We start from the raw sequence: 16,352 nt of genomic DNA on the forward strand, positions 1-16,352 counted from the left end.
TGAGATGATTGAAAAATTGCAGAGGATGCTAACCAAACAAAAAGCTGCTTGGTTGGATGATTTGGCCATATAGTTCTCAGCAATCAACAATGAGTAAAATGAAATTTAAAGCCTAAATCCAACTGCTAGTCGCAGCTAAAGTAGACCCAGGGAATTAAATGCAGAATGGTAACTGAATACTTATGTAAATTGCCATGATTCAATGGCTTGAATTCTGCCTAGGAAATTCACCTAAGTAACTTCTTTGCAAGCATAACTTGCGTTGATTACCAGGTTTGTCTATGGTTTAGAATGTCATTCAATATTTTTCAGCCAGGGAATAATTTATAAGAAAATGGTGCTCTATTCCTAATACAGATGAGTATTACAAGCTTCAGAAATTCATTTGCCCAATAAGGTAATTTCAAATTTCAGCACCATTGTTCATTTATGTGACTAATATATCTTTAAGGCGAGTTTCAAGAAGTTATTCAATGAATGTAGCCTTTAAAAATATAGTTTATGCTTGCAAAATCAAGATGATATAGTCATATATCAAACATTTAATTTATTGGAGTGGTTTGCCACAACCCACCAACCCACCAACATAGTCACTTTGTTTGTAACAGACTGGACAATCCATGCAATTTCATTGCAATACCTACCACCCATGTTATTGTCAGTTCTCGATTGCTGCCACCCCCTCCTCCAACTTCAGAAGGAGCCACATTAGGAGCTAAATAATAAAAGAAGAAAAAAGAAATACTTTCTCTGCTTTCAGGAAATAAAGAACCCATTATTTAAGCTCTCCTTTAATATCAAATGCAAACAAGCCCATAAAGCTCACACAATTATAGTTATGATAGCCTGTAATAGCTAAGAAAGTCTCAGGACTTGCCAAGTGTGAAGTGTAAACTGCTGCCAGAGAATATATGCCAGTTTCCTTTCATTATAATCTAGGTTTGACTGTAATGATACCTGTTTCTTGATTACATTAGCTACATTTTTGTTTGTATTTATTGGTAATTAGACATTCAGAGAATTTATCATTCCTATCTCAAGAGGTCAGACACATAAGCACATCCTTAAATTTAACATCTATCAATAACTTATAATAATGGTTCCATGCAGAATTCATACTGTTTACCACTAAATGCCATCAAGGGAGATGTAATTCTAAGGTCTTAAAGAATATTTGCAATTGTACTCAGGCTGTTGGAATTCTCCAAAATACAAAGCTATACAACCTTTCTAGTCATGGTAGAAAAATGCCTGTAACAGAGGCAGGATACAGACCACCAGAAAGAGGTGGCCAGGAGCCGCCTCTCTTTTCCACGTAGCTGTGCCACAGCAACCAAATTGCACAGTGTGGCTACATGGAAATCAAAGGAGCACTGAAAAGCGGCTCCTTTTAGCGCTGCCGCAAACTGCCTGTGGCAGTGTGAGCACATCGCTGCTGCGTGGGTCCATCTGGCCGGCGCGCAGCAGTGATGTGTGCTGTGTATACAGTGCCGCGCAGTGATGATGTCATCGCTATGTGCTAGGGTTGCGGGGCATGTGCACACGTCATCCCAAGGCAACCCTAGCACATCGCCAGGATGTGCTAAAGGGCTCGTCTGTAGAGTGCCAGAGATAACCCAGAACCTGGGTCTGAAGAAAAATAATTTATTTCAACATTTGCTATTGGCCACATCAACTGACCTGTTATCACAAACATTTCCAAAAAGGTATTACATTAGGTTAACCATAACTAACTTGTTCTTAGTTCTGTTTTTAATGTTAAAAATCATTTTATGAAAGTAGAGCCATTTCTTCTCCCTTTTTAAAAAAAGAGTGCACCCAGTCATCAAACCAGCCATCCTGCTGCCAAAATAACTTCCTTTCTTCTTTAAAATTTTCCCACCTCTTCCCCATTCTTAAATCATATGAACAACTTGATTTCTATTAGCACTTCAGTAAGCCTTTTGGGTAGATCCAAAAACAATCATTCATGTAAACACTCTACAGGGCTTTACAGCACTCTATATGATGCACTACAGGAATCCTTCTAGAACACAAATACAGGCTGCCAAGCAAGCTATAAGGTTAAAAAATGTTTAAAAGAAGAGGGAAAGCAACTTTTAAAAACCAAAAAGACATCTGATCTGGCCATGGTGACATATGGCTTAGTGGCGGAACAGACGGCCTGGATGGAGCAGCCTCGTGCTGCTCTGGCATAATTTGCACCAGGACCATGGTCCCAATCCAGGCCACTGTCATGGTCCTGAATTGGACCACCAGAAGAAGTATATGTTCCTTCTTGGCCTGGTTTTTCTGAGATGGCATGGTGTTGGTGCAGCTTTCGGCTCTATTCAGGGCATCTAAATGCCACAGCCTCAATGCAGCCCAAAGCTAGCTCTTTTGGCCGTGTGTTTCAAGCCTCTGTCACACTCCATTTGGATTACTGTAAGACACTCGGTGTAGGACTGTTTCTGCAGAGGTTCAGAAAATATTATTGTTGTATGCCTTCAAATCGTTTCTGACTTATGGTAACCCTAAGGCAAACTTATCACAGGATTTTCTTGGCAAAATTTCCTCGGGGGTGGGGGTTGTCTTTGCCTTCCTTTGAAACTGAGAGAGCGTGACTTGCTGAGGGTCACCCAGTGGGTTTCCATGGCCAAGCAAAGATTCAAAGTCTTGTCTCAAATGTTTTAGTCCAATTCTCAAACCATGGCAGCACAGTGGCTCTATAGCTGTTCCAAAAAGAGTTGAAGCCAGACTGTTGGCCAGTGTTGATTATAGCAAGCACAGAACTTTCTTCTTATGAGACATCCACTGGTTATCAGTCTGTTTCTAGGCACAATTAAAAATGCTGGTTATGGCCTATGAAGCCCAGGTTATATTCTTCCATGCCAGTCCTTCCAGGGAATCTCTTCTCTCTGCTCCATTAAATTGAAAGGTATCTCTAATAGGAGTGTGGGAGTGCACCATCTCACCATCCCAGGTGCAGGAAGTCAATTTCTATAAACATAAGATTGGACCTCTCGACAGTGTCCTTCTGTTAGAAGGAACTTTTTTAAAAAGGCTTTTGAGAAATGACTGATAATCATTATAAAATTAATAGTTTGCCTTTTATTTTGTTATTTTCTCCAGTGCTGGTGAAAAGAAAAGGATAATAATAATAGCTACAACACTAATAGTTGTAGTAGTAGTGCTATTTTTGGTGACAGAGTGGCAGATTGAGAGGTGGGATTAAAAGTACTTGGGGTGGTTAGCAAATAGGCTCATGTCTTAGCTTTTGCACATTAACTTTAGAAGATATATTTTGTTCAGAACTTTGGGCAGATCTCAAGGAAGAAGTGGCTTTTGGACAAGGTTTGTCATTGCTTGAGCTCTTAAGTAGTTATTGAGACCAATCAGTCCTCCCAGTCCTCTTGCTCAAGATCCTTAAAGTAAAATCTCTCTGACCTGAAAGTTGGCCTCATGGAGGCACATTTCATCAAGTTGTGCCCAGACTTGGTCATGCAAGGCCCTTGGGGATGTTGTTCCTTTCATGTGGCTCACTTAATCTGTTTGAGAACTTTGAATTTGGTTTTGCTCAATGGAATCAAGGCTCATCCTGTATCTCAGTGGTCTGTGCCAATGGCCTCCCTCATTCTCTTGCTGCTTTCTCCCTCCAAATTACTGCTAACAATCTGGTCATGACACATATAGTGGACTATATACATAGTGCCCAATGTGTATAGACTTATGATATATTATCTGAGCTATTTAGCCTTCTCTGTCAGAGACTTCTGGCGTCATCAGAGAGTTCCCAGAGACATCAGACAGTTTCCAGAATTCCACATCATTTAACCATGGCACTGAAAGTGATGTCAAACTGGATTATTTCTGCAGTGCAGATTTAGCCAAAGATTTAAAATTTACAATGTATTCCTTCAGTATTATATAAGATATATAATACATGAAAACTGTAAGATAATGAAATTATGAAAAAAAAATGGTTTGTCTCCTATCCTAAATATATTGACTTAAATTCATTAAATACATAGTTGGAAAAGGAAAAGGAAAAAAGGAGACACATGAGACCTTTTAAAATTGGGTGTTTTTCCCCCTAGAAAGATGTTTGAGACATGCCTAAACTCTTCATAAATATAAATGTCCTCATTTTGTTTCTTCCTGAATCCTAAGCTATGGAGTGCTCCTTGACGATAATATTTATACAAACTGTAGTTTATATTTAAGAATTTTTATTAGAGCAACATGGGTGGGGAAAGGAAATGTGACGGTCATTAGTTCTACTGAAATGTTCTTTTCTTTAGGATTCTGATTTTTTTCCCTCCGATGTCTCCCCCCGCCCCATTAGTGTGAAGCTTCCCTAATCCCCCAATCAATGCCAGGTTCAACAATCTGATGTCAGTTGTGTTCTTCAGCAGTGCACATTTCTACTTCAGATATGCATACATTTTCGACAATGAGCTAATATCTGGACTGAAAGGCAAAAGAATAATTTGTCAATGAATGACATCCAGCCTTTTCTGGACATTTCTGCAATGACATATGAGCTTCCAGAGGAATACTGTTATATCCTTCACACAGTCAAAACAATGCACTTTTATCTTGCACAATAAAAGCAGTGCTGATTTCTCATGTAGGAAGACTAAAGCCTGTTGAAAGGCAAAGAATATGCCCAACTGTGTGCTGAGATCTAAAGTGAAGCAATTAGACAAACTGGAGTATGTGTTATAGAGGATAAGGTTATGCCTTTGAGGCTCTATTAGAAGCATACAATCAGCTCTAAATAAGCCTCATCTAGTCCAACACACAAGCATGCTAGTTTTCTTGGGATCATAATAGAGCATTTGCCTATTCCTTTTAAATTGTTATAGTTCCAAGGAAAAACATATGCACTATCACTCCAAGACAGTTTCTGTTGCTTGTGTCAAGCCACTTCACATTTAATAAAAAGTCTGTGTCCAAGTATGTGAAGAGCCATCTAAAATGAAACACTATATATTAATCTCTTTCCCAAAACTGAGCACTCAGTAGATGTAGACCTAAGATCTTCAAACCCAGCATGATGTGGGTACAGTGCGCCCGCGTCATGCGCAAATGCGTTTTACATGACTTACAGCATATGTGGAAGCCACTTGGGAGGGAAACAATGGCGCACGTGCCACATGCTATGGGGCTCGAGCATAGGTGGATTTTCCCTTATGTGGGAGGATCCGAAACGGACCCCCATGTAAGGAGAGGGCCCACTGTATTCTAGAAGCTGGTTCGCTTATTCTTTATGGTTGGAAAATCCAGGGATTTCTTGCATATGTAAACAGAACATTACAGATAACAGAGAGAATCCTTATATAACATATATAGTGATTTTCATGAAACATTGTGCTACTAGCTGAAGAAAATATAGTACTTTTCATGAAACATTATGCTGCTAGCTGTAGAAAAGAAGGAGTGATATTTACAAAAATGGAATTGTTGCTAGTATTGCATACTTATCTAAATTGTGCCTTTTTTCCCCCAATAGCTATTTAGGTTATATTTATCATTACTTCCTAAAGAGGAATTCACCTTTTGATGGGGGGGGGGGGGGGGAATGGTTCTTTACCAGACTTCCAGATATTGACTTGTGGATAAGAATTTTGAGTTGAGTTCCATTCTCTAGTCATCAAGGAATGGGGGTCTGGGAGTGCTGCTTTCATTTGATTAATGAACTGGGAGTGCCAGGGAGATTGTTGAGCAGCACATCTCAGAGGCTGTGATGGATGACACACATAGACACTCATGGAGTAAGAGAGTTGTGTGTATTATCCTTCAACTCATTGGAGTTCAAAGCTCTGTATCTCTGATCCTGCAACTGATAAGAAAAAATGCCTTCATGGCTAAACTGGGATACTTGGCTGGGCAGGAACTAGAACCACCCAGAGGCTGTATTGTGATCACTGTATCACATCTACTGATTTCAGAATCACAAGGAAAGGTATTTGTATTAGTGAAGAACACATTGCTCCCACTTCATTTGGTTTTGTATCAACAACTGCAATGATCTTTGGAGAATGCTTAAAAAATAAACAAGCTGCTCACCCCTAGACCAAAACAGTTTCAAATTGATTCATTATGCAGCTTGGGTTATGATACATAACCATCTTCTTGTGGTCAAATCTGGGGATATGTATTTCTTCTCAGAGCAAAATAGTCCCCTAGAGGGTTATCAGTAAGGACAAAAAGACTAAACCAAACCCTTCAGATAACACTTCCATATGCTGAAGATGTCCCCCTGCCCAATTCTGGAAGTGTCTGATACAAAGTTCTATTCTTATTACTCCTCACCCCCTGCCATACACACACACACTAAAACTAAGTTCTTCACAGCTCAATATGAAAGTTCTCATATTCATTAAAATGAAGGGAAGACATCTCTCTTGGCAGTTTGGTTCCCTGAAAGTGATGAGGCAAGTACGAAGAAGAGAGCGGTAGCACAGGATATGAGCAATTTCACTCTGGGATAAAATCCTCCTATTGGTGCAAAGGTTTGGTTCTAATTAGATCCAAAACTTTTTTAGGCCTTTGTTCTGGCCCTTGTTTCCTAGGCAAGAATGAAAAGGACAGTGTAACTTCCCTTTATGTCCTAGAGGTGCCCTCCCCCTGAGCATGTCTGGAACAGAAGCTCCAGGTTTCATTTCAGAAATGCTTCTGTCCATTAGAGACATTATGTAGCATCCCAATTTATCTGCAAAAAAGGAAAGAACTGGGTCTTCATGACAATTCACATAAATTAAGTGAAATTGTAACAATACTCAAAATATTCCATCTAGAAAGAGTGTTCTGGTATTCCTGTGTGGGTCTTCTGAGGTGTGGCCTCCTTAGGACACTGTTATACAGTAGGTTTTCTGCTCCACCTTCCAAAACCACAAAAATGTTGCAAAGCTCTAAAATACCCTGAACTACACTGAATATATATGGATTTTTAGAAATACTCTGTTTTGTTATAATGATGGGATTTAGACAACAAGTTTTCCCCTTACATTTATGAAATTTTGCAATTAGCACTCCCCCAAAATCAAATGGTCCTGTTATGGAAATGAATCTAGTTCTCATGGTCTTTATGCACTTAGCTTCTTTCACTAACATTGTTCCCAAAGCCTAAATCCAACCATTAATCCCAACTAGAGCACACTAACTGGAACAATTGCTGAATGGTAAGTCAACACTTACCATTGATTCAGTGGGTCACTTCCAGTTGGGACTAGCAATTGGATTTAGGCCAGAGTGATTCTGCTACACAGAAACTGAAAAATATAATGCAGAATGAGAAAAACAAATGTTCACCCAAACTCACAGAAAGTTTGCTTGCAGCAGGATTTAGTACATTTGCCCATTAGATGTTTATATCACTATACTTGAAAAGGGGAACTTAAAAAAGACAATTAATTCAGGTGCAGTATTAGCGTGTACATACGAGATCCATCTGTTTGAATTTTCTGTGATGGAATACTAGGTTCTCCTGTCCCTAAAATATTATTGGCCATTATCCGGAATTCATATTCCATCCATGGGACTAAATCAATCACTTTGGCTGATTCAACATTTCCTTCAACAATTAGAGGATCTGAAAGAAAACAGAAAGATGGTGTTACAAATGAACACTATAAAATCATGGTACAATAACATCCAGTGTTGTTTCTTCCATTCTGGAAACTGTTGCCATTACTAGTTAGTTCAGTCACATATGAAGACCCACTCACAAGATGAACCTGGGATATTCCAAAATTGCTGTGCATTATTTAATCATTTCAAAAAATGAAGAAATCAGAGACTTTCTTTCCATGTTTTTGCAGCTTCTTTCTGGTGTGGTGCAAACTACTGGGAGGGGGGAGCTGCCTTTGCTGGCCTTCAATGGAAAGAGCCAGATGGTGCTCTTGTCCAGTGCTAAAGCGCCATGATGCTGAATGTGGGTTGGTGGAGTTAGTTGGTTTTTAAAAGCTTTCTGTCCCCTCTTCATCCTCTTTTGAACCCTCCTGTCTCCAGTACATTGTCAGCATTGTACATTGGTTAGGAATTTCTTCCTTTTATCTGTTTTTAACTCTTCCCTACACTGTATCTGGGGTTTTTTAAAAATTGGCTAAGGGTGAACCCTAAGGAAATCACTTGGCAGGTAGTTAGGAAAGAAAAGTAAGAGTTACGGTGAACACTTTGGCACACATTTGGTGAGGAAGATGACTCTGGAACTGCCTCTTTAGGTTTTGGGACCTCGAAGATGGGTAGGAGATTATCTTAGGGCTAGCCTGGGAGATTTGTCCTGCCTTTAAGTCTCAAGAGTTGGGGGAGATTCCTCAGATCTGCCTTCCAGTAGACGGCCAGATGGGGAGCAATCCAGCTATTGAATTGCCCTCAGGGCTCAGGCGTTTTGCTAGGGGAAGGCTGAAGAGGAAGTCAAGAGGTGATGCGTGCCTCAGCTGATTCCACACTAGGCTGTCCACACCTTGCTCCTTTCCTGGTTCAACACAATTTAAATAGGTCTTAGATTGAATAAAGTGGACCTCATTCAACCCATTCTTCTGTTTCTGGTCTCATTATTCCACAGTTGGTTAGCAAATTGTAATGTGTGAACTGGGCACTCAGTCAGCTTTTGGTATGCATGTCACAGAAAATCATGGATGGGAAAATCTGATTTGTTCAATTGTTTCTGCTTGTTAGAGAAAGCATGCAGGATTGACCTCACAGGCTGCTCATTCAGTCTGATAACACTTTAACTATCATGGCCCAATGCTATGGGATTCTGGGCATTGTAGTTTGTTGTGGCACCAGAACTCTCTGAGAGAGAAGGCTAAATATCTCACAGTACTACAGTTCCCAGAATTCCATATCATTGTGCAATGGCAGTTAAAGTGGTGTCAAACTGGATTACTTCTCTTTGCAGATGTTGCCAGGGTTTCCCTGGAACTATGGCTTTTTGCTATATCTGAACTGGGTCATTATTTCTTTTTCCCTTACACTGGATGCAGTCAATACTTCAAATATACTAAAATCAGTAAGGATCCACCTGAATGTGCTAATTCAAAATCTGTTTCTCTGTGTCAGATGACATATACGATGCAAGCCTGAGTTGACCCTGAGCCCCTGGCTGGTATTGAACTCATAACCTTGTGGTTTCTGAGTGAGTGGTTTGTGAGTGAGTAATACATGCATTTAACCACTGTTCCACCAGGGCTCCACATCTAGCAAACTTTATTGAGATATTATATTTAATTGGCCTACATTTTTCATTCTTTACTTTCTGGAACAGGGTGTTATATGTGGCTGCGCTTTGCAAATAATTGGGTGAACTATGTGAACATGATGCTAAATCTCATATTTGAGTATTAATGCTGTAGCATTGATCAAAAATTCACAATTTTACCTTTTTAAAAAACAACAACAACATTCTATTAAACATGTAGTACATTGCCTGCCACCACTCTATCACAACTAGGGAATGATATGTTTTAAACATAGACATAACTTGATTTAAATGAAACCACAGGCATTAAACAATGTGGTCTGACAGGTCATTCCATAAGGGCACTTAGAAGGTGAAATGAATCAGTTACAAGGTGCATATGAGACAATGTCCCATCATGTCTTGTCATAGTCAAATCCCCCAATTTGGGACACACAGCTGATTAGTTTAGTAGGGCTGGCTAGCCCTTGTTGCATTAGGGCCCTGTCATGCACAAAAGGAGGGCCTCACAATGGCCAGCTATCCATCACAATTTATTTCAAAGATCCACCAGGAGATCTGAACTGCACTATGACTCCTAACATCAAATAAAAGTCCAAATAGCCAAATTGAGAAAAATAAATCAACCCAAAGATTGAAAGGCCAAACAGCCAAACAGAAAACAATAAAATCTTACAACACCAAATTAAACAGTAGTTGAAATAGCCGCATTAATCATAAAATAAGATGAAGCCCACACTTGTGGTGCAGCATATAGTTGGTGAAAAAAGGAAGTGATCCTCAACCCTCAAAAATTCCTACTTAGTGCCAAAAATAGTAATTGGGCAAACTCATGCTGAAACCTAGATGGGTAGGAAGATGAATGATACCAAAAACCCCACGCTGGAATAACACACAGTGAAGGAGACTGTCATTGTAAAGATTACTCCCTGCATGACATCCCCCCTCAATGGCTAACTTCCTTCAAGGCAGGAAACACAGCCAAGTGTCTTCATTCCATCATCATAAGGAGGGAATGTGCCCCAATCTATTCATGAGGGAGAAGAATCATTAGGATAATGTTCAGCCATGGATCCCATACTGGGAGAAAGGCATGATACAAATTAAATATACAACTAAACTGCCAAAATAAGGTTATAACTGTGTAGTATGTTCTGTGCATGTATAGTCAAAGTAATGTTACTATCTCATCATTGCATAATATTTAGTAACCCATATATGAAACAAGACATAATATAACCCCAGTTCACAACATAATTAAACATAGCCGCCTAGGTTTGGACAATCATGCAACTGTAATTTTAAAGTGAATGCATGCAAACATTTGATATAATTTTTCTGTGTTACAGGAGAAGCATCTGGGCTGAATTATTTCAAAGCATAAAACGTAACATTGAAATGTTCATATTAACAAAAACACAGTGCATAAAAGGTTAGTCCTCTTGTGACTTTCCTTGTTTCGAAAAGATGCTTTACAGATTAAAACCTGGTATCACTATAATAACATATGTGCTAATTTTCACTTGATTTCTATGATTCTGTTCAGTCATCACTGAAATACTGTTCCTGCTAGTAGTAGATTTATTATGATCAACTGATCAAACATCACTGTTCCTGCTGCAATTGAGGAAACATTACCGCTGGAGAATTTCTGAGGACACAAGCCAATTTTTTTTTATTAGTCTTACCTGTTTTCATATCTTTCCAGTAGTCAGAAAGAAAAGTCCTGGACTGGATAGTGTAATTTGAAATAGGACTATGATTGTCTGTTCCACGACTCCAAGTAAGAACTACAGATGTGTTTCTGATTTCTTCTACTTTGAGTCCTCCAGGGGGACCAGGAGGCCCTGAAAAATAATTCCATGAAAAGTAATTTGATAAGCTTAATAATAAGCTTATCAAGAATTGAAAAGGCAGATATCTAGCAATAAACATTTTGTAGGTTCTTGATCCCTAAGACTGCCCCTTTGCTTGTCCAGGCCTTGGTTATGTCACACCTGGAATATTGTGATAGCCTTCTAGTGGGTTTGCCTTTTCGTTCTTTTCTTCCTCTGGCTTTAAATAAGAACAGTGCCATCAAAATTGTTTTAAATCTCCCTAAATACTCACATGTTTCTTCCTCTGTAAATCTGGCTACCGGTTTGGGCCAGAACCAATTTTTAACTTTTGCTTTGTGCATTTAGGATTTAGCATTCTAACCTGGCAGCTTGGCTAGCATGGCATACACTATCTAGGAATTTAATGTCTACAGGCAAAGAATTATTGTTTTTTCCACTGGGGGTGAGACTTTCAAGAACTGTCTCTGTATCTGGGGAATGGCCCTCCTTTGGACCTCCACCCATTTTCATAATGTGTTGAAGATCTTTTTCTTTGATTTGGTAGAGTTGTGCCTGAGGCTGTTGAGTTGGGTAGTCGTTGGTGGAATGTTGGGGATTTTATGCATATATATACTGTTAAGTTTTATTGTCTCTAGCTTTGATTATATATGTTTGATTTTATACCCTTTGGTGGAAATATTGTTAATAATAATAGTAATAATAATGTAATTATTGTGTTTTATTACTACAACAAAAACACAATTGGTACTACAATTATTACTGCAACAAAACACAGTACATTCAGTTAAAGCATTATACTGTAACACATTCCCTACTAAGAAACATTATGGAATAATTCAGGGGTCTTAAGAATCCACTATCAGGGTTTTGAAATGGATTTGTCCAAGAGCAGGCTGAATATTAATTCCCAGGGCTCCTTCTAGCAGCACAGGTCTGGAAACCCAAACACATTATATAGTATGTCAGGATGATAGCGAAGATAAGTGAAAGGAAGGAAAGAGAGAGAAATCCTTCTTTCTAATTTCTCTTTGATCCTGATGTTACGACACTAATATCACTGAATCTAATACTAGGGTTGCCATAACCCGGCGGCCCCCGTCCCAATCACGGTTTCGGGGGGGCCCTCCCGGTCCCGGTCCGGTTTGGGCCCCCACCCGTGCCTTGTTCCCGGTTTGGGGGCCCGCTCTGGCCATTGCCACTGCCGCTAATGCGGCTGCTGCGGTGCCAACCCACCTCCTCCTCCGGCTCTGCCTTCCTCCTCTTCCTCGGCGGCAGAAGCGCCGCCGCCACCGCGCCCCCACTGTGAGGGATTGTGCGCCGCCCAGGCCTCAGCAGGGGCCAGTGGCAGCGCGCGCGCCTGCCCCACTTTTCTCCGCGCGTGCGCGCCTGCCCCACTTTCCTCCTCGCGCACGAGCGCCTGCCCCGCTTTCCTCCTCGCGCGCGCGCCAGCCATCTTAAGGAGGAGGAGGAAGGAGCCGGAGGAAGGGTGCCTGAAGGCCAGGGCAGAATTGGGCCGGAGGAGGAGGAAAGCTGAGTCAGTGGCCATTAGGTCTGCCTTGGTATTTTGGGGTTTTTAAATTATATTTAAAAATATAAAATACTTATTTTATTTATTTATTTTTAATTTTTATTATTGCTTTTTATTTTTTATTAATTTTTATTATTGCTTGTTTTTGTTTTATTTCATTAATTTTATTGCTTGTTTTTGTTTTATTTCATTAATTTTTATTATTGCTTGTTTTTGTTTTATTTCATTAATTTTTATTATTGCTTGTTTTTGTTTTATTTCATTAATTTTATTATTGCTTGTTTTTTATTTTACTACATTAATTTTTATTATCAAATATATACACCCCTGCCTTGTTTTTTATTTATTTTTTCATTATTTTTTCATTATTAAATATATGCAAGTGCATTTTTTGTGTATTTATGGTGCTTTGAATGCTAACAAGTCTGCCTTTCTTGGCCAATTATAGTGGTGGTGGTGATGATGATGATGATGGTGATATTGATATCAACAAGCCTCTGAGGCACGGCCAATGTAACTTGCTGTGATTTTTGCAAACTCATGTGCAGTGAAGAAAAACCACAGTCCCTTGCCCAAGTACACACTTCTGAGAAGTACAGTTGAACCCGAGGGCAAGTACATTTCTGCCATCTGTCTAAGAATAATGCCAAAATGTCCTCCATTTTGATCATGCCTAAAAACATGCATTTATATTAACATTTTTTTAAAAAAACCTCATTTTTTTGCGCGTCCTCCATTTATATAAATGAAAATTTTGCCCTACATTTGTCCTACATTTGTCCCGGTTTGGAGGTCCTCACTTATGGCAACCCTATCTAATACTAACCATAAAAGTGAAATTAAGTTCATATTTTCTCTAATGTGAATGACAGCTTTATCATGAATGGAAGATAAGTAAAACAGGAAGTGAATGATTCCTCTTCATTTCCCATTTACCAAGCCCCCTGGATTGGCTCAAGAAATTTATCTCACACATATATAGTTCATTTCTGGGTAAATCCAGGGAATTGGTCTGGATTCTTCAACATTTAATATTTAGATATACTGTACTTCTGGAGCAGACTTTATAGTATTGAAAAGTTTAGCACAAATTATGTGGCGAATGCAAGGAGAAGCAAGGTTTTCTGACTGAGGGTGACTCCTCTCATTTGTATTTCAAGGCTTGTTTGCATTTTCAAAAGCGAGGTTATAAAAACAACACAACTTGTCTGGCTCTCTTGCCATTTTAATCCACATTTAAATGCTGATAACGTATCAAGACTTGGCTCATAACCTCTTTGGAGGAGAGAATTATGCTTTTCCTTGTTGCCTGCCAACAATCTAATAATTCTATTAGGAGATTAAAACACACACACACACACACAGATATATATATATATATATATATATATATATATATATCTGAAGATGCCAGCCACAGATGCTGGCCAAATGTCAGGAATAAACTCTTCTAGAACATGGCCGCATAGCCTGAAAAACCCACAAAAAACTATTTATATATATATTTTAACAAAATTCTTACCTCTCACAACTAGATCAGCTGAAGCTGTTGCATTATCAACAATTGACTGAGCAACACATGTATATCTACCAGCATGCCGCAGCTGGGCATTTTTGACTATGAGTTCACCATTATCCTTTATCTATGAAAAAAGAGATTATAGAGATCAGTAAGTGTACTCTCAAACTGAATTTTAGACTCAGGCTACATCCACATTGCTGAAATAATCCAGTTTGACACCACTTTAACTGCCACATCTCAATGCTATGAGTTCTGGGAAGTGCAGTTTTGCCAAACATTTAGCCTTGTCTCTCTCAGAGAGACCTGGCACCACAACAAACTATAATTCTCAGAATCCCATAGCATTGAGCCTTGAAGTTAAAGTGTTATCAAACTTAATTATTTCTACAGTGTGGATGTACAACTTCATTTAGGTCATAATAAGATTACTAAGGGTGCATAGCAGAAGTCACTATTTAGAACAAGTATTATCAGTTTACTTCTGGCAACATTTAAATAGCAGCAACCAAAGTGCTGGCATTACCTAATAATAAACTAGATAACCTGGAACTGAAGTATGTGAATTAACTATCTGCTCTTCTGGAAATGCTGACTAATATAACTTTAGACTGATTCGTTAGCTATGACTTAAGCAGAGTTCTAGTTTTCTATGGAATGTAATTTTTAAATATCATGTAAAGCTCATTTCAGAGCCAGTGTGGTGTAGTGGCTTGAGCATTAGGACTAGGACACTGGAAGATCAGGGTTCAGTTCCTTATTCAGTCAATGGAAACCTACTGGGTGATCTTGAGCGACTCGCACACTCTCAGCCTTTGAAAACCCCATGATAGGTCTTCCCTAGGGTCTTCCTTCAGAATAAATCAGAAATGACTTTACAACAAACAACAACAACAACAATGTTCAGTTCAGTTTCATGATGGCTTTGGATGGTTCACTGTATCAAATATAAATCTAGATTTTTTTTCTGATTCAATTTTTATTATGTTCAATGGCAAACAATTACAATGAAGGATCAATTTCAGTACTGTAACCCAAGGGTCATTCTTCTCGCATGTCCCTTTGTAACCCTACTTTGCACAAAGCATTTTCACAAACTTCTCAGTTACCCTCTCAAAATATTTCTAGAGAACTTATATGTAATCAAATGTTACAAGAGATCAACAGCCTGATTTCTATCATACCATCTTGGAATGGTTAACATTTACTGTTTTAATCCCCTGAATTTATTCCAGATAATTCATTCACTTCATTTTATTCTGTTTCCCAATGGGAGCAAGGGACAAGAACTCTTCTGAGATGACAGAGATGTTCATTCATACTTGTTTATCGAAGCATTGGAAAAGAATGCAAAGGAATTGCCTTTCAGAGAAAGAGAAAATATTTTGAGGCTTTTGTTAATGAGTCTTGATCGAAGTTGCACTGTTAAAAATGGACATACATAATTTTATTTATGATAAAATTACCTCATAAAAAAGTAAATTACTTCCAGTTATGGTAGTTAAATATATCGTAACATGAATAGTGAGACTCGAGAAATTCAGAGACTGGTGAATAATATTTGTTTATTCAAATATTTATATCTACTTTTCAACAACACAGATTCGTGTTAGGGATGGAAAGAATATTTTAAAATATTTTTAAAATAGCTGAAAAGTATGTCAAGAAACCCTGACAAGAAGTATCCTGGAATGACCAGAATCTTTTCAGTTCAAGACTTATTCTGGTCATAGGAAACAAAATATTATTTTCTGTATAGAAAAAGCAGTAACTGGGGATTTCCTCTGCAGAAAATTAGCATAGAAAATAGTATTTTCTATTAGTATTCGATTTCTATTAAGAAAACAAATTTTCTACATGATAATCCCATTTCTTACACAGAAAATGTTTCCTTGCAAAAGAACATGGGTCAATTTTGTGCAGAATAAGTCATGAAAAATGCACACCAACTTCCAAAACTCTGTTTTTTGCAGCCTTTCTTGTATTAGGAAGAAAATTGCTATTACTTATTGCTTGCTTCGAAAAGAAAATTAGTAAAGAATTACATCCCTAAGGATGCATACACACTGTAGAAACAATGCAGTTTGACACCACTTTAAGTACTGTAGCTTCATCATTTGGAATTCTGGGATTTGTAGCTTAGCCTTCTTCCCAAAGAGTGCTGCTGCCTCACAAAACTACACACCCCAGGATTCTGTTGGATGGAGCTATGGCTGTTAAGGTGATGTCAGACTACATTATTTCAACAGTGTAGATGCACCCTACATCATATAGTCTTCC

At 38.6% G+C, this 16,352-nt stretch overlaps 1 protein-coding gene across 1 annotated transcript in view; it reads right to left on the reverse strand.

The window, feature by feature from the left end:
- LOC149312253 (contactin-1-like) overlaps positions 1 to 16,352 on the reverse strand; it is a 218,952-nt gene that overhangs the window by 18,311 nt on the left and 184,289 nt on the right. Inside the window, exons 17-20 of the mRNA XM_089524286.1 lie at positions 14,076 to 14,196; positions 10,876 to 11,034; positions 7,427 to 7,576; positions 645 to 715 (exon numbers count right to left, since the gene is read on the reverse strand). Of these exons, the coding sequence (XP_089380412.1) occupies positions 645 to 715; positions 7,427 to 7,576; positions 10,876 to 11,034; positions 14,076 to 14,196 (501 nt within the window). The remainder of the gene's footprint in view (positions 1 to 644; positions 716 to 7,426; positions 7,577 to 10,875; positions 11,035 to 14,075; positions 14,197 to 16,352) is intronic.

This window comes from Sceloporus occidentalis, unplaced genomic scaffold (assembly GCF_023333645.1).
Source record: "Sceloporus occidentalis isolate IW3139 unplaced genomic scaffold, rSceOcc1.0.p SCAF_5, whole genome shotgun sequence".
Lineage (NCBI taxonomy): Eukaryota > Metazoa > Chordata > Lepidosauria > Squamata > Phrynosomatidae > Sceloporus > Sceloporus occidentalis.